At 37.7% G+C, this 20,045-nt stretch overlaps 2 protein-coding genes across 2 annotated transcripts; one reads left to right on the top strand and one right to left on the bottom strand.

Annotated features, from left to right (window-relative positions):
* Positions 1-5,557: 5,557 nt before the first annotated feature.
* On the bottom strand, positions 5,558-11,265 carry tubal3.2 (tubulin alpha like 3, gene 2). Its single transcript, NM_001015841.1, is given in 4 exon segments — positions 5,558-6,638; positions 7,093-7,241; positions 8,862-9,081; positions 11,235-11,265. Coding segments are annotated over 4 exon segments (1,350 nt in total). The 5' UTR covers positions 11,238-11,265; the 3' UTR covers positions 5,558-5,660.
* Positions 11,266-13,592: 2,327 nt separating this feature from the next.
* tubal3.1 (tubulin alpha like 3, gene 1) lies at positions 13,593-18,885 on the top strand. Its single transcript, NM_213682.1, is given in 4 exon segments — positions 13,593-13,668; positions 14,744-14,966; positions 16,181-16,329; positions 17,632-18,885. Coding segments are annotated over 4 exon segments (1,353 nt in total). The 5' UTR covers positions 13,593-13,665; the 3' UTR covers positions 18,610-18,885.
* The last annotated feature ends 1,160 nt before the right edge of the window (positions 18,886-20,045 follow it).

The raw sequence follows: 20,045 nt of genomic DNA, 5'->3' as shown, positions 1-20,045 counted from the left end.
AAATATAAGGGTAAATGAGACACCACTGGGGAGTCACAGGGTTGAGGTCAGGGAGGAGGGCCTTCCCATGGCTACTTTTTTCTCCTTTAAAAAAAAAATCTATGAAAACACATTTTTTACATAGCATTCCTTCAATATACACAATATGGTACTGTCACCTGCTAACTGCAATACTCAGTGCCACATTTCCCCTCTTTGCTTTCTGTATCAGTTAATATAGGTAATTGCTTATACACACTTCTATATATGCAGTCGCTCTATAAAATATATGTTATTAATAATAAGGACACTATCCATCTGTAAAGGCACAGCACAAGTACCAAGCTTTTGGGCTGTGACACATGGGGAGGTTTGTTGCGCCTTGACAAATCTCCCTTGTCGCGGGTGACTAATCTCCCCACAATGCCATCCCACCGGCTAGAATATAAATCGCCGGTGGGATGGCATACGCGGTGCCGCGATTTGCCGAAGTTCTGTACTGTTCAGTACTTCCTCCAAGCAACCTTATAGAAAGCAAGATGACTCTAAAACAGTATAACGCTGCTTATACATTTTTTTGTAGAAACAGACTTTGACTTTGTAGACGTTAAAGCTTTATTAATAGTCATCTTTGTACAAATCAAAATTTCTGCCAAGGCTGACAACTTTAAAGCATTATAAATAGGGATTTGCATTTAGTATCCTATGCACGTCATTGACGCCCTGTGTGTTTGGTGCTGTGCATTCCCTATGATAATGACATGCAGGAAGTAGTCAAAAGGAACAGAGCTGTGTTTTTCTTTATTTTTAAATTGATTCATATTTATATTCTAAGGGACAGACTTATCAAAATGTGTTTGGAGCTTTAATTTAAAAAAATTTAAAAAATCACATTTTGATAAATCTGCTCCTTAGCACTGTTGGATACATTTACAGACATTTCATAGTGACTTTCCTATAAACGTGTTATTATAGCATTACTGTTTTTTGTTTGCTACATTTAAAAATGTATCCATGGAAATACTTTCCTATTCATATAGGTAACTTTATGGCTTCCCTGTGTCATAGAAGTTCCTTCCCCTATTAAAACCAAGTGCATTTATGTTATTTAAAAAGGAAAATGTTACTTTTAGAACATCTAGAATCTCAGTGTAGTTACTGAGACAGTAACCCTGCTAATACAAGTAGAAATTGTTGCTAATGTTTAAAACTTACATTTACATACATTTTAACCTTCCACTTTACAGTGAACCATGTAAACCAGAGGATTTAGTGGAAAATGAAGAGCAATCTATTGCATGTACCATTCGTAGCTCCAGATAGTCTCATATAATAACAGATTTGTTTATCACAACAATAACTGGGATAGGGATGAATCAAGTCTAGAATTTTTGGATTGGACCAAATACCAAATTTTCAACAAAATATGTGGCCTAATATCAAACTGAACCTAAATCATTATATAAATATTATAATGAGAAAAAAACAGTGCATCATCTGCCTTCAGTCACCCTCAGCTTTATGGCAATGGCAGATCTGGAAATTCAGGGCTTTGTAGGGATCTAAGTACTCAGAATCACCCACATGAATTACCATGGCAATCATATGAAGAGGAAAAGATATTAAATAGTATTTGCATGTATGTAAATTGATTGTTACCAGTAGCCAACTTTAGGGGTTCTATTTATATCTTAAGTATATATAAGGTAACTGGCCTTTTAAATCTAACACACACTAAAGAGTTAATGATTTAAACCAATGCTTAACCAAAACTGAAGGCACTAAATGACCAATAGTAAAAAGACACTCACCAAGTGGAAGTGGTGGTCCAGATGCACCAGCCCCAGACCCTTAGCATGGGGTGCATAAAGGATCTCCACAGGGGTCACAAAGTTTAAAAGAAAAAAATACTTTATTCTAAGTTACAGTTATTCTAAGTTTATGGAGATGCTTTATGTTTGAATACAACTTTCCTTAAAGCCTTTTTTTTTTGTGACCCCTGTGTGGTTGCTGGAAACCAATGCTTTCCTGGTCAATGGTTTATATGCTGATAATGATATACAGTTTCATACAGAGTTTATGCTGGCACCCATGGAACTGAATACAATATGTAACATGTCTCTGAGCAAGATGGACCATGGTAAGGGTCTCCAATACAGTAAATAAATACACATACAGGCAAGTGCTGCACATCATTAGATCATTGGAATACTGTTCTTAAAAATTGTAAGGTAAAACATGAAAGTGTCTTTGAGGCATTCCTCAAGATGAAGTGTATAATGCAGTGTTACTAGCTCCAGTTAATGTTAACAGATAAATAACTCTATTAGTAATGTGTAATGGAGCATTTATACATAAGAGGCCTACTGTATGGTTTCAATTATCAACACTGACCACTAGATGTCAGTACAGTAATATAACCTAAAGGATGAAAGCTGAATTGCGTACATGACATTTTTAGGCCTAGCAAAACAAAACTGCCCACCAATTCCCTAAATCTAAAACCATGTAGTGTTTTCATTAACAACTTAATGTACAAAACGAAAAATAGTGCAAAGTAGCATACCTTGAACAGTCATTAACTGAGTGAGTTAAACATGCAGGATAGCCCAGTAAGTTTAATGTTGCATTATAAGTCATAAAAAATAAACTTTCTAAACTATATAGAACATCATCAGCAGTAACATACCTGTGTGTATGCAATGTCGACAGGTAGAAAACCATTTCTACATCATAAAAGCCACCACCCAAGCATTTAATTAACTTTTTATTAAATTTGCTATTATATTGTGACCTTAGGGACAGCATTAGATCCAAAGATACAAAAGAAAGTTACAGAGGGTAATCAAGATATAGTCCAACAATCTGTGGTCAAGCATTGCACAAAGGCCTATCATGATCCATTATGTTTTAGATGCATGTCTATCCATCAAAAAACAAATAGGTGGAGACTCAGAAAAAGAACAATTACAGTCTGAGTCTTACCATTCTTTAACGGTAAGTTATTGTATTTGTATTTTTACAGGATGAACTATCTTAGATGTGCCTGATATGAAAAAGTGTTTTTACAAAGTGAAAGTTTAGCTTATTCAAAAACACTGACACTTCTATTGTTTACAATGTTTTAGAAGCATTGACACAGTAATATAAGCCATTCCAAATAGTAATTTTAAGAAGACGTGAGTGCCATCTAGTGGTTTAGGGCACCATTTGCAACTTATTGCTTTTACTGTTGTATTAGGGATTACACATAACTAAATGAACTTTGTTGGGACATTAATTAGAATGCAACTTACACGAATATGGTGAGATTTTTTTCACTTGTATACACTGAGTGTATTAAAGTCACATGTTAATCACTCTTTGGTATCCTTGATAAAGTTCCTAATGAGTACCAAATTGTTGACACTTATCAAGACTGTGCTGGTCCTACTTGCAAACTTGATTGCTTGCATGTATATGTATATATATTTATATTTATTTTATTTTTTAACAAACGGGCCGCTCCACACAGGATTTATGTAGAATGAAGACACTTTTTATTCCAGATTATAACAAAGACGGACATTTCGGATGGACCTCCAGCCTTTCTCAAAGTTACAAATCAGACACAACCCTAAATACAAACTGGTGGGAAACAAAGAACAATGATGTAGGAGTGTGACGTGTAGAGTGATGGACAGGGGTGAACAAATCATAAAGAATAAAACATCAAAATCATTCAGCACAAATTGCACAAATCAAAAGGGGAAAGTTCTGGTGTTTCAAAAATAAATACATAAACATTCAGTATAAAAGGTACACCGCACCACTTGTCATCCAATGCCGGCCAGTGTGTATAACAAGAATTACTTAACAAATGTGGGGAAAAAGGTAGGTATATGACTGTGTGTGTTCAGACGAAACGTGTCAGGATAAATTAATAAAGCTGTTTGATTTTCACCGCTGCCTGGGTGTCCAATGAGTGCACGTTAATATTTGTTTTCTATTGGTGATATTCCTCTTGTGCTGAAGGTCTGGGGCGCTGCACCCAGGCCACCAAAGTAAAGCAGTGAGTGACCTGTATATCTATTATGGAACTGATGTTAAGCTTGTCGGTGGATTAGACCGAGATGGAGTGAGGCGGTTCATGCGAAAGGCTTGGGGCATGGCACCCAAACCTTATTTTAAATTTGGTGAGCCATAGGCATTTGTTAAGAGATCCCTTGCTGCTGAAATTAAGATTTATGCAACTAGACCGAGTCTGATTTGAGTTGGGGGAGCATATTAACAGAGTTAGGCTTGGAGCCTCCAAACCTAGTTATTCACAGGCTGAAGCATGCAAGTCAGGGAACTCTACAGCAGGGGGGGGGGGGGGGGGGGGGGGTCATGGACACCAACTGTAAAGTATATTAAATATCAATGAAAAATGTTATGCCTGGGGTCACTTATGGTAACTATACTAACTACATTACCCATAATATTAAATGTTGGCATTTATCTCCCTTTGGAGCTAATAAAACAATAATTTGTGTAGTAGATCTATTTATCATTGGCAATCACATGCACTTTGTGCAAGTTCAAAATAGGCCCCAATATATTGCTATAGATTATATGTATAGGAGTAGAAGTGAATAAGTTTTATTACTTATTATGAGCAATTAAGCACTCTTCCATGTATTTTTAAATATTGTATGGCACTTTGTTTTTCACCGTTATGCAATCTCTTGTTTAAAAGCCTTACTACTGGTCTCCAGGCCTACAAGTGAGGGATCAGTTTTTTGGCTGTGAAACTAAAAATCTAAAGAAAAGCTGTGAATAAGAAGATGGAAGAGCACATGAGAGAAACTAATACAAACAATGTCTAAAAAATGCAGCCCTCAAAATTGCATGAGTAATAGTGCACCACTTAACCATAAAAAAAGCTTTTTTTTTTTTTAATAACACTGCCATGTATATGGGAAGGAGAGCCACAACTGAAACCTTTATGGTGAAAGAGACCAGGGGAAACGGTTTAAATGTTTAACAAAAAAATACCTTACCTGCAATAAAATATGGTGGCAGTAGCATCATTCTATGGAACTGCATTTCACCTCAGCTTTGGGGGATAGGTCCCATTTCAGGGCCCACTATCACTGGGTAAATATATACCCTTTTTGACAGCAGTGAGTAACAATGTATACCAACCATGTATACCGACTCCAGAAAACAAATGCGGCTGCTATTGTTACTTTTGAATATTTTCTAAAGTGGGTTCTTGGAATAGAGAAAACATTAGAAAGTAGATAATACATGAGGTGGGGGATCACAAATAAAATGGCATTGATGGAGAGGGAAACAGTCTATAAATTAATAAAACAGTAGAAGGTAAACAGTAACAAATATGGTAAATAGGGAGGTAGTTTTAATGGACTTTTTTGGGAACAGCAAGTGCAAACTTTATGGCATGTGTTGAGGTAGTAGTATCCCTAGATTTATTTAGAGCGTCATTGACAATGCCATGGGATTCTAGCACTGCACATGTGTGCATAGATATGATACATTGTGTTCTATACCAAAACCATATGCTGCATTTCATTGGAGAAAATCCACACAAAGCCAAGGTATTACAATGTTTATTTAGATTTCTTAATACAATTTGCACGTACCTCAACAAGTATTTTGAAAAAGATTTTATAATGAATTATATACAGAATGATATTTTAATATTCATCCTCTTCCTCATCTCCACCGTCACCTGACTCTGTACCCACCTCTTCATAATCCTTTTCTAGGGCGGCCATATCCTCTCTAGCCTCAGAGAACTCTCCTTCTTCCATACCTTCCCCAACATACCAGTGCACAAAGGCCCTTTTAGAATACATCAGGTCAAACTTATGGTCCAACCTGGCCCAAGCCTCTGCAATAGCTGTGGTGTTACTCAGCATACAAACAGCACGTTGGACTTTTGCCAAGTCCCCTCCCGGCACAACTGTAGGAGGCTGGTAGTTAATTCCCACCTTAAAGCCAGTTGGACACCAGTCAACAAACTGAATTGACCTCCTGGTTTTTATCGCAGCAATGGCTGCATTGACATCTTTGGGCACCACGTCACCTCTGTACAGGAGACAGCAAGCCATATATTTACCACGGCGAGGGTCACATTTCACCATCTGGTTGGAATATTCAAAACAAGCATTGGTTATTTCTGGCACAGATAGCTGCTCATGATAAGCTTTCTCCGCTGAAATAATGGGTGAATAAGTCACCAACGGGAAATGGATTCGAGGATAAGGCACCAAGTTTGTTTGGAACTCTGTTAGATCAACATTCAGTGCTCCATCAAACCTCAGTGAGGCTGTGATGGAAGAAACTATCTGCCCTATTAACCTATTCAGGTTTGTATATGTAGGACGCTCTATGTCTAGATTACGGTTGCAGATATCATATATAGCTTCATTGTCCACCATGAAGGCACAGTCAGAATGTTCCAGAGTTGTGTGGGTTGTCAGGATAGAATTGTAAGGTTCTACTACTGCAGTAGAAATCTGTGGAGCAGGATAGACTGAGAATTCAAGCTTCGATTTCTTGCCATAGTCAACAGAAAGACGTTCCATTAACAGTGATGTGAAACCGGAGCCTGTACCGCCTCCAAAACTATGGAAAATCAGAAATCCTTGAAGTCCACTACACTGATCAGCCTGAAAAACAAGTAAATAACTTGCCTTTCACATCACTTAGCAACACAGAGATGCAACAGTATTTTAATATATGGGGGGGGGGGATGACTCTGTAGTAATGACCTACTGTAAACTTTACATAGAATATTGTAATACTGTATTTCCTACCAAGTCAACCTATTATGTTGGGTGCTTTGTCCCCTCATGTGACATAGCTCTCCCTGTGGGCAACAAACCACCCAAAAATAACTTTGTATTGAAAAGCCATAAAATCAACTGTATCTAGCCAGGGTAATCATGCAAAAATGCTTTCCCCCTGCATGTTCACACAATTATGCAGTTCAGTGCAAATAATGTATATAATGTGTGCTTAATCCAACAGCTTTCACGGTATAATTCCTTCGAGATCTGGAATTGTGTGGCTTTTTCAGTTGGGAAATACAATGGCCATTTCAGCCAGCAATAGCCTACTTACCATTTTCCGGACTCTGTCCAATACAGAGTCAACAATCTCTTTGCCAATGGTGTAATGGCCGCGGGCATAGTTATTGGCGGCATCTTCTTTCCCAGTAATAAGCTGTTCTGGGTGGAAAAGTGAGCGGTAGTGCCCAGTCCTGATCTCACCTATCAGATAAAATAAATTGTTAAACACGCTCATACCCACAAAAATTACAAATGATCGGTTTCATTTGTTTGTGTTTTTTTTTTGAATCTCTGTTCTGCCTTCAAAAAAACTGAAAGCATTTTATATGCAGTGATCCTTCTGCACCTCACTACATCCCTTCTCATATCTCCATACATTCTTAGCCTCCTCCTCTACTCCTCCCAAAGCAAAAACTTGTTTGCACCCCCTCTACCATTATTACCCACCTTAAACTGTTCTGCCTTGCTACATTTGGAATGCCATCCCAGAGTTCCTACAGTTTTCTTATCAAAACATAAATTCAAAGACCATTTCTTGGGGCACTTGCATAGCATTTCACCCAGTTCTGGCGCTTATAGTGCAATGACTCTCTCCTTCCTCCTTCTTACTAACATAACACTTTAATGTAACCACTATTTTTATCAGTTATTGACCCATTTGTTCTATTTTCTTGCTCTAATGTGCAGCACTATGTACACTAATAACCCCCCCATCCCCCCCCAGGATCAAGAAGAAGTGGAAAAATCACTTTTCAGAACTTGCAAAACCAAAATCTATAAATATCTGCCAACAAGATGTTTGCTTTTAAAGAAGGGAGAAATAAATATAAGGAGCTATTCCAAATTATGTGGGCCCACTTGGACAACTAAGTCACCTACTCTGTGTCCAGGGTGTGCTAGCAGAGTTTTAAAGATCCTCTATAAACAGTTCCATTGCTATCACAGAGCTTATTTATCTGTTTCACTCCAAAGCTGGCCCATAGACCTGCACTGAAGGTTTCTCTACATTCCTTCAGAAACTTAAGTAGTTGGAAAGCACTACATTTAAATTATCTCGAAAAGTACTTCAGCTGAAGCCTTTCATTAAAGGGGTAGTTCACCTTTAAGTTAACTTTTAGTATGTTATAGAATGGTCTTTTCCAAGCAACTTTCCAACTGGCTTTATTAATAGTTTTTGAATTATTTGCCTTCCTCTTCTGCCTATTTCCAGCTTTCAAATGTGGGTCAGTGACCCCAGCAGGCAAAAAAACATTGCTGTGAGGCTGCAATTTTGTTACTTATTATTTATCTTTTCATTTAGTCCCTCTCCTATTCATATTCCAGTCTCTCATTCAAACCACTGCCTGGTTGCTAGGGTACATGACCTTAGCAGCCACATACCTGCTGAAATATGAAGCTGGAAATCTGCTGAATAAAAAGCTAGATAAAAAAAACAAAAAACCCCACACCCACAAAAAACAAAAACAAAACCAACAGCAAATTGTCTTAGAATATCAATATCTACATCATAGTAAAATTTAATTTACGGTGAACTACCCCTTTAAGCCACAGCCTACGGTGGGTGATTTTGCGAACTTTATGCACAGAATTTAGCTCCAGGAGAAAGTCTCTAGGGTGGCCTCGGCCTCCGTAAGATGCAATCAAAATCCGTTCCTTGATCTGCTGTACAATATTAAAAATGTATGATTACATTCAGAGAACAGAAGTTTTTTTTATATTATTGATTTAATTACCCTTTTCCAAAAGAAAAAAAAAAAAAAGCTAACAGTGTACTGTGGTTTTAATTTAATACTAAAACTCGGAAAATAGACAAACTATTACCAATAACGGTTTGCTCTAGATCAACAAACACAGCTCGAGGCACATGTTTTCCAGAACCAGTTTCACTGAAGAATGTCCCAAACGATGAGTCAGTCGCAGCAGTCTTTTCATCTGGTATAATGCCATCCTGCTGGATTCCATGCTCTAGACAATACAGCTCCCAGCAGGCATTGCCCATCTGCACGCCTGCTTGGCCAATATGTATAGAGATGCACTCCCTCTATTAAATAAAAAGGTAAATACCTTTAATAAAATATAGTAACAGTATGGGACCTGTTATCCAAAATGCTCAGGACCTGGGGTTTTCCAGATAAGGGATCTTTCTGTAATTTGGATCTCCATAACCTAGGTCTACTAAATATCATTTAAATATTGAATAAACCCAATAGGCTTGTTTTGCCTCCAATAAGGATTAATTATACTTTAGTTGGTATCAAGTACAATGTACTGTTTTATTATTACAGAGAAAAAGGAAATCATTTTTAAAAATTAAAATTATTTGCTTATAATGGAGTCTATGGGACATGGCCTTTCCGCAATTTGGGACTTTCTGGATAACAGGTATTATAGTGAGCAACATTATATGAATCGGTCAGATAACGGAGCATTTGGCACATTTAGGGCCCTGACACACAGATTAGTTAATCTCCGCTGAATTATTTCCAACCGGCGAAAATGTAAATCGCCAGTGGGAAAACACAGATGTTCATTGAACATTATGTTCATTATATGAAGGGAGGGGATTGAGATGAAAATGGCAGCAGTTAGAAGTGACAGTAGAGAAATGTGAAGAACCATGGAGTAAAGATAAAAAGGAGAATATGGCAATTGTGGGAACAGTAAAATGGTGAGGATACAAGGGTTGAGAAAGAAAAGCAAGACGAGAAGTGTGGGAGACAAATAATGGGTAGATAAAACCATGTACGTTAAGGGAAAAAAAGATTTGGGATATAAAAGGGAAAATGGAAGGGAAAGAAGATTGCATAAGAAGAGACAGATTAGAACAAAAAGAGTAAATAAATGGGCAGTATACACCTCAATACATTTTTTTTCCCCCATGAACAAAATAAATGCAGTATAGCTTTTGCTGAAAATACCTTCCGTCTATTGTAGCTTATTTTACTACCTTATATACCATTTTGTTTTCACACTTAACTACCTTAATATTAATTATCCGATTTTAATTAGATAATATATTAACCAGATGGGCCACTTAATAATAATGTAAATTAAGTATAAAGGTGTCTTTTTTTTCCAACTTAAGTTACTGCTACAAGGTCCCAAATGTAACAACAGAGCTGCCTGTGAATGTGGAAGGGTAATAGTAACTTAAACTTCTAAGTTTACTGAATACGCTCGATTGCAGGCACATGTAGCAAATATCTGCCAAAAAACACAAGACTTTGCATTTTCCGTGGATATTGGTTACATGTGCCTGCACCTGAGCGTATTCAATGCTTCCCGGTGCAAGCACAAGCTTTTTCAAGCATAGGGACGTATTTTCGGCATGTGTTTTTCGGCTTGGTGAGAACACACTACGTGTGGCATAAGCCTTACTAATACTGAGCTAATTGCACCTGGGCAGTAGCCCATGGGAATAAGTGAATGTTTATTATAATTGTTCTACTTGCAACTGGTTTAAATTTCAGCAACTAAATGCATATTGCAGGGCTGCATTAAATAGCAGTCAGAGCAGCCCTCCTAGCTGGATTTTTAAGTGATTTAGTAACTTTACTTTACCACCAATAAACATGGTTCTCTCTTATTGGTGGTCAGTAAAACTGCTTTATTACATTGCTTTTTGCTTGAGTCTTCCTGATGGCCTAGCTCATTCTGTTCCCAGTTATGACCCCAACTAGACACTTTAATCATCTAGCTCCTCTCACAAAACTGTAGCTCCCGTGAACATAAGTCAGCAATATTGCAAAGTGTGTCATCCTTATCCCTGAGGCTTATTAAAACCTAAGACTAGGGGTTCAGAAGCATCAGAGTCAGTAAGTCAGTGTGTTTGTAGCTTACTTTAATGCAGAAAGAGTACAGCAGAGATGCAATGACATTGCAGGTGGGCTGCATAGCTACTACTTAGTTGCTAGGTTCAAACTTAACCTAGCAATCAGGCAATAGATTCATTGATAGATTGAAATAAAAATAAATGCAGGTCTGAGAATCATGATAAGTAATACAGACCTGGAACAGGCAGAAGAAAGAAGTAAAACAAATCAACCAAACATTTCTTATAGGGCCCTCTGAATCCAAGTCAAAACACCCACCCCACCTTACTGCAAAATTCCACACATTAAACAAAATGTACAGAAAGGATTTAGCTTAAACTGCTATATTCTCTCAAGCCATAAGGCAGTGTTGTTAACTCACCATGTCTGAGCTGTGATGAGCCAAGTGCAAACACACAGGAGAGAGGGGAGTTCAGCTCTGCCTCAGCTTTCAGTTTAGCAAATTAAACAATCCCAGCTGTGGTAATAAAGAAGGTACTGCCTCTTAAAGTCAAAGCCACCTAAATCCCAAATACCATATACCATTGAGAACACATTTCTTTAAACTATAACAAACATGGCCGAAAATAAAAGAGCAAGCATAAATAAAAAACCAAAATAGGATTGTTTTGCCTCCAATAAGAATTCATGCATCTTAATTACTAGCAAGTACAAGACACTGTTTTATTATTACAGAGGAAAAGAAAATTATAAATTAAATGCTTTACATGGACTCTATAGGAAATGGGCATTTTGTAATTTGGAGCTTTCTGGATAGTGTTTTTCTGGGATAGAGATCACGTGTATTCAGTCTCCATTAACAGTGACCAAAGCAACGAAACTCAGAAGGGTGCCAAATAAAAAATGAATGTAAAAACTGTAATCATAATTAAAAGAATCACAGTTCTGCTCCCTTTTAACTTGTAATCCATATTTGTATATTAGTACCAACACAGAAAAATTGCTAAAAGTAAAGAAAACTGATACTCAAGTAAGAAATATTGGAGTTAAAGATCATCAAAAGCACAAATGCCTTTATTCATTTCATGAATACAGTAGTTCTGTACACTTTGGAGTTCAACTGTCATTTCAGAACATTGGTGTACCAAATTTCTCTATACAAAACATTTTGGAGAAGAGCAAATTATTTAAAAAAAATGGGCTTCAGAAGATTGTTAATTTGTCATGTCATGATTTTTTAGCATACAAATATTTTGCTTCAGTTTGTCTCCAAATTGGTTGCTCTTACACATGGGCGTGTGGTGCTGCGTTCCTTTGCAGTGCAGATTTCATGCATTACACCACAAGGCAATGCAGAACTAAATGCAGCCCCTTCTTGTCAGCGCAGGAAAAGACACCATCCTGTACGTCCTCTTAGGCTGTACTCATTGTGGCGCAGACAAGTGCCACAATGAGTATAGCCTAATAGAAAATACAGGACTGCGTTTCTTTCTGTGTTCTCCTTATTCTTACTATGAGACATAAATCAGATAGCTCATGTACTGGCTACTGCACATGTTGTGTATTCAGCTGATAAAAGTACTTTGTATTACGCAATATAAATGTCAAGTTATTTGTGAGATATAAAACAGGTATTTTTCTCAAGTGGTTAGGTAGCTATAGGACAATGGGCTACAGTGTACAATTTGGTCTCCAAAGACCACTATGTTCATAATCCCATCAAACCTTCCCCCTCCATATTTACACCTAATACCTGCTTTTGGAAATTTTTTCCTTCACATTACATGCTTTATTTTTTTCTGGGGTGAAAAAAATATAATGTCTGAGGTTATACATGCACAGCAGAGCCCTTATGAATTTATTGTAGTCGCTGTATCTTATATGCATAATATTTAAAATTTTGTAGTTTAAGGGGCTGATTTACTAATCCATGAATCCGAATGGGAAAAAATCGTATTGGAAACGAACATTTTGCGACTTTTTCGTATTTTTTGCGATTTTTTTCATCACCATCGTGACTTTTTCGTAGCCGTTATGACTTTCGTGAATTGTCACAACATTTTCATAGCCATTACGACTTTCGTGAATTGTCGCGACTTTTTCATAGCCATTATGACTTTCGTGAATTGTCGCGACATTTTCATAGCCATTATGACTTTCGTGAATTGTCGCGACTTTTTCATAGCCATTACGACTTTTGTGATGAGCGCTTGAAAAATTCGCCACAATTCGCGAAAAAGTCATAAAATACCGATCATAATAAAAAAAACGCATTCGGACACTTTTTGGACGTTCGTGGATTAGTAAATGTGCCCCTAAGTGTCATCCTATTCAAGCAATGTTTGCTTTTAGAGCTACACCAGGCAGATGGCTACTTGCAGCAGGTCAAAATAGATTCTATTCTTTGATTTATAAACAGTATGCAGGGCTACAATTTATAGTGTGGCTTGCCTCCTAGAAAACAATGAAATCTATTTTTAACTTGCTACAAGCAGCTTATCCGGTCTGTCCTTAACCCTTGCTAGTAATGTAGGTTTTGTGGATGTTCACATAGCAGTACAAGGTGATCAGTAATTGGATGGGTAATTCTGACAGATTCACCTGTTCTGCTGTGATGCTGATATCCACAAACAGCCATTCTAGTGGGGCATGGGGAATCCCCATTCACGGTTTAAATGCTGCTTGTGAGAGTCCCTCTCTCAGGTGAGCTTGGATTACCTAATTTATAAATCATGTGACATGGGTGGTGCCTTCCACTGAGATTTGTATTAAGCAGTGGTTTGAAAGGAGGCAGGAGGCAGGAGGCTGGAAGGGTTGTTTAAAAACAATTTGCTTTGAGTCCTAGAGTAATCATGGTAAGAAACAAAATCTTTACAAATGTTATGTTTTTAGTACACATTGCAGCAATGTAGATGTGACCTTCGTTATGTATTTTATCGTATGCAATGGTGATTTAGAAAGAAATATGGCATGGTGCTAGATAACTGGTGCTTTAAAGTTGAACTGTGTTGTGGTGGTACATCAGTAATTTGTGCCTGTGTTCCCACTATAACTTCTATTATAACTGATATGAAACATTAAGCTTTTTTTTTTTTTTTAAACTACTTTTATAATTTTCTTATACTAGCCAGCCAGTATTGTCTATGTTAGTCTGTAAGGCCCTTCCTGTTAGAATAATCCTCTGTGAACTCCATGTGCTCTTCTTTTGTTTAGTTACTGTCTGTCTGCAAAAGATTCAGTTTGCCATCATATTGGAGCACTTAATGTAAAGAATTAAATCTTGTAATACCTCCTGGTTTTCAGGCTACTAACATCAATTTTTCCTTAAATGGTTGTATTCTTGCTGGAAGTATCATTAACCCATAGTTTGCTTGTAGGTTAGTGGCAAGAAAGCTATCCGTTTTCCTACATTTTACACATCCTTGGGAACATCATGTTTTGCTACTATTAAGTACATAACAGCTGGACTTTATGATGCCCATTACTCATAATTTATTTTACTTGCGTTTTATAAATCCAGAAAGGTAATGGAAAGGGATAAAGAAACATTTGCGGGGCTTTAATTAGGAGTCAAGTGCTGCACAGGAGCTTACAGCTTGTAAAACCTATTATCTTTGTTTTATTTTTTTTTATTGGTTATTTGCTTACTTGAGTTTTGAATGGAAGATTTTAATCCGCACCTCAGCTGAATATCTGGCCTAGTAAGTGATTAGAATTACTGGTACTCCCCTGTAAGTAATCCTTTCCTTTTTGAAAATATAGTAAAGCGATCTAGAGCTCATTCATTGATGTCCCTGTCTATCTTTAAACTTTTCTCCTTGCAAACTTGGGGGGGTAGGCTGCCTTTAAGTTGACTTTTAGTATGCTCTTAAATGGGCTATTCTTGACTGAAACAAACTTAAAGCTACTTTTTATCCCTAACCCTTCCAGAGAGAATGCATATCTGTCCACGTTGGCCAAGCAGGTGTTCAGATGGGCAATGCCTGCTGGGAGCTTTATTGCTTAGAACATGGACTTCAGCCAGATGGCATTATGCCGAGTGAAAAATCTGCTACGATGGTGGATTCTTCCTTTGGGACTTTCTTCAGTGAAACTGGGTCAGGAAAACATGTACCCAGAGCTGTTTTTGTTGACTTGGAGCAAACCGTTATTGGTATGGTATCAAACATTTTATTCAGCTTTTAAAGTTTTTTGTAGCCCTTATTATGCTCACCAGCAGAAAACACTGCACCAGTTTTAAGGGGTAGATCACTTTTAAGTTGACTTCTAGTTGTCATTTTGTCTTGTCTTTATGTTTGTCATCTGTGTGATCACCATAGAGCATTCTTCTTCTCAGTGTGTGAGCATGCACAGGAAAGTGAAAATTGAACTTTGAGCAAAAAGCTGGCTTTTTCACTATACTTTGCTGGCTTGGGGCACAGAAGAAAGAAGTAAAAGAAAATGGCTGCTTTGTGATGCTCACACCAGATAACCCTGGGCTGCTGCTCCTGTTAGCAGAAAACTACACCAGCCCAGGGTAAGATAATATAATAACTGGAGGGTACCTAACATTGTGATTTTTACCTTTTAGTATGTACCAATAATCCAGTATTGAAACTGTCATTTAAAGTACTTAAGTTTTGTCCCAATGGTATATATGAGGCACTGTGCTTGCACACAAACCTAGCATACATGTGGGTTACATCAGCCAATGAAGGGGTATGTTTTTTTTTTTTTCCTCTTGCACTACTGCTTCCTGTTACAGATAGAGCTGCATTATTTCCTGTCAGGTGATCCATAAGTGATGCACAGTATGTCACAAAATGGTGATGGCTCAAAGTAACAGATGCAGGACATTTATTGATGTGAATGTGCTCTTAGGTAGCTTATTAGGATATACATTTTTGTTCTTCATTGATTTTGTTTCAATAGTTTGTGTTATTTGTAAATACATTTGCAGTTGAAGGCAGTATTTGTAAATACATTTGCAGTTGAAGGCAGTATTTGTTTGTCCCTTGCACTGCTGGTTTTGACTCTTGAAACAATGTAGCAGAAACCAGCTTTCTTCTGGAAAGACTCAAACTCCTTACAATGCCTTGCATTCCCCCAATGTCCTACATTTTGAGTAGAAACCAGCAATGCAGAGAATAGAAAGAGAACTGCTGGTGTCGGCAATATTTATAAATATGTATAAAACACTTTTCAAAAAATTTAATAGAAAGCTGCTTATAATTAAAATGTTTTCATTATGCAAAACAAATTGGTGCGAGTTCTTTAATGTAATTGACAGTTATGCTTCATATTCATTTTCCAGTCCCTATAATGCACCCAACCATGAATAATAACACAAGTTCTTGTAACAGCTTTAATTCTGTTCTCTTGATACAGATGAGGTCCGAACTGGTCCCTATCGTTCATTATTCCATCCGGAACAACTAATTACAGGGAAGGAAGATGCAGCCAATAACTATGCACGTGGTCACTATACAATTGGGAAAGAATTAATAGATTCTGTGCTTGATCGTGTACGAAAAATGGCAAGTAAATTATGAATTGCTGATGCTATGGTTTGGGCTCTGATAGGAGTATAAGCAAATTGCTGCCAATATTATGAAAATGTTAAGTGATCAAATGCCAAAGATTCTGAGCGCAGGTAAATCCTATCTTCAGAACTGTGCTGTATAGTTTCATTCTTCATCTCTAAACAGTGTCTTCTCAGTCTGTACAGTATATGGTCCAATTTACTAATTCCCCTGATTACTAAAGATCATCCCACCTGTTATGTCAGACCAAACCAAAGCCCTGTATTAGGAATTATAACACAACAAAGAGGGCCTCTAAGGTTGAAACTGCAAAGTTTAGCTTGTAATACCATTACCATTATGTAGTAAAAAAAATTGAGAATTTAAATAAGTTATGTGGCCCTTTAAAAGACCTGTAAACCCCAACCCAAAAATGTAATCAGTGAATAGCATCTTTGAACTCTCTTAATTGTTGTTCAAAGTCTTAATAGTAAGGCTGTAGCATCCCATAATCATTTAAATTCCATTCTCCTCCTCCAACCAACTTCCTCCCTCAGGAATTTACTTTGGCTGTTGGCTACTGGGCATGCTCAGTTCTTAGCTTAGCTTACCTTGCACACCCTCCAGTCTAGCAGCCAATTAAGAGATGGCATTGCTGGTTCCCATAGAAACTCTTCTCTATCTGTCTGCTCCTAAATGATGCCATTTGGGTAGAAAGTGAAGGCTTTATATGACCTGTGGGGGGAAAAAAAACAGAACTGACTTTTTTGCTTTTGGTAGAACAAAACCGTTCTAGGCTGTTTATTTCACCCTTGTCCTATATCCGGGATCCCCAACCTTTTATACCCATGAGCCACACTCAAATGTTAAAAGACTTGAGGAACACAAGCATGAAAAATGTTCATGAGGGTGCCAGATAATGGCTGCGATTGGCTATTTGTGGACTGGCAGCCTAAATGAGGCTCTGTTTGGCAGTACAACTGTTTTTTATGCAACCAAAACTTGCCTCTGATCCAGGAATTTAAACATAAATACCTGCCACTGGGAGCAACATCCAAAGGGTTGGGGAGTAACATGTTGCTCACATACCACTGGTTGGCGATCACTGTCCTATATGATAAAATACATACAACATTTTGAAAATTGCCCGCTTTACATTTATGTATGTAATTTTGTTTTTGTATACACCCTTCTATTGTACAGCACTACAGAATCTTAGAAACATAATTGCAATTTTGGATTATCCCCCTCAGATTAACAAATCTCTCTTCAGGTACAAACTGGTACTTTTTATTAACAGAAATGTTTGTTTTACAGGCTGACCAGTGTTCTGGCCTCCAAGGATTTCTTGTTTTTCACAGTTTTGGAGGAGGTACAGGTTCTGGTTTTACTTCCTTATTAATGGAACGTCTTTCTGTTGATTATGGAAAGAAATCGAAGCTTGAATTCTCCGTTTATCCTGCCCCTAGAATATCCACTGCAGTGGTAGAACCTTACAATTCTATCCTGACAACCCACACAACTCTGGAACATTCGGACTGTGCCTTCATGGTGGACAATGAAGCTATATATGATATCTGCAACCGCAATTTGGATATTGAACGTCCTTCTTATACCAATTTAAACAGATTAATAGCTCAAATAGTTTCTTCCATCACAGCCTCGCTGAGATTTGATGGAGCACTGAATGTTGATCTAACAGAGTTCCAAACAAACTTGGTGCCTTATCCTCGAATCCATTTCCCGTTGGTGACCTATTCACCCATTATTTCAGCGGAGAAAGCTTATCATGAGCAGCTATCTGTGCCAGAAATAACCAATGCTTGTTTTGAATATTCCAACCAGATGGTGAAATGTGACCCTCGCCGTGGTAAATATATGGCTTGCTGTCTCCTGTACAGAGGTGACGTGGTGCCCAAAGATGTCAATGCAGCCATTGCTGCGATAAAGACCAGGAGGTCAATTCAGTTTGTTGACTGGTGTCCAACTGGCTTTAAGGTGGGAATTAACTACCAGCCTCCTACAGTTGTGCCGGGAGGGGACTTGGCAAAAGTCCAACGTGCTGTTTGTATGCTGAGTAACACCACAGCTATTGCAGAGGCTTGGGCCAGGTTGGACAACAAGTTTGATCTAATGTATTCGAAAAGGGCCTTTGTGCACTGGTATGTTGGGGAAGGTATGGAAGAAGGAGAGTTCTCTGAGGCTAGAGAGGATATGGCTGCCCTTGAAAAAGATTACGAGGAAGTGGGAAGAGAGTCAACTGAAGGTGGGGAAGATGAGGAGGATGAATACTAAATACCACATGACTTTTAGTGATGCTTAATACTGTCCGTTTAAATAAAGGGCCTTCTTGAATGACTATTGCTATGATACTATCAGACATACTACTATATGGCATGGCCTGTTCTTTAAAGTATTAGTCAGTATTCCCTTGTATAGAAAGCACTGTAATGGGTTTTTGTTTTCATTGTTGAACATAAAGCCCAAACAGCAGGTTAGAATGAAATAATGGTAAGAAAGCATCTGTGCTGTTTATTTTTTCAATAAAAAAAATCAATACGTGGTCTGGAACGCTGTTTTCTCTTTGACTTGTGCTATCAAATTGGGTCTGTTTTGGGACCACTGCAAACTTCAATTTTCTTACAGATTGGTGCTTAGGAGAGACATCTGCTCTATGTATGGTATCACTGTACAGAATAGGTCATTTTTGGGGTATTAATGTTTTTAAAGAAAAATCCTGATGTACAAAAGCATGCCCCTATGCACAGTGAAGACCATAACCATTTGCAGAGATGGAAAGGGAAGAACTTGACTGGCCTGTACAGATCCTAACCTAAACCCAAATGAGCACCTGATAGAAACTTCAGCTAAGCCAGGCCTGACTACACAACATCGGTGCACAAACTCGGGAAAAGTTGATGTACTGTGCTAGCCAGTCAAAATGTTATGGGGCAACCCTTTTGAAATAAAAAATAACAAAAGTGGTATATTACATTCATAAGGATGAGTGGCTTCAAAGCATGTTTCCAGACCCACCACTTCTAGCATTCAGGCAGCCCCAAACCTAAAAAGACTAATAACAAGAAGTGCCTTAATACAACCCAACAAAAATGAAACATATCCATGTGGCAAAAAAACAATTTAAAACCTGCCCACACATCTGTAATTCAGACAAAATACAGATTCCAGTGTACTTAAAAACAGTGCACTAGATACCCGACAGGAGGACTGTACATAAGGTCAAAGCCTGAGAGATAAATACACACCACTGCTTTTCTATAACAAATAAAAAACTGATCACACCAGTAGGAGAGCATTTAAACAGCCCTCACCACTCCACAAATGACTTAAGAATCTTGGTCCTTAAGGGAAACTTTAAAACAAAGAATGAAAGAAAGGTATGGAGTACAAATTAATGAAAACGTTCAACTCTCTAGAGAAGGGACTGAACCTGGGCCTTGGATTTATATCAAATTATGCAGATTAAGAACTGCCTGCAACAAGCCAGAAATACAAATATCTGTGCAGACACTGGGACAATTGATCACATGGAATTCCTTTTACTTCACACTTCAGTAACTTACCCTAATTTATATTCAGCCATTTTGATCTACGTTATCTTGTACCTTATCTGTTTGTCCCTTTGAGGTTCCCTTATATATGACTTTAACACCTTGCACAGAGATGGATATTCCATTTCTCTGGTTATTTGATTTATGAGCTGAATATTG

Source organism: Xenopus tropicalis, chromosome 3, assembly GCF_000004195.4.
Source record: "Xenopus tropicalis strain Nigerian chromosome 3, UCB_Xtro_10.0, whole genome shotgun sequence".
Classification (NCBI taxonomy): Eukaryota; Metazoa; Chordata; class Amphibia; order Anura; family Pipidae; genus Xenopus; species Xenopus tropicalis.
The sequence above is the reverse complement of the archived record's forward strand: the minus strand, read 5'-3'. Positions and strand labels throughout refer to the sequence as shown.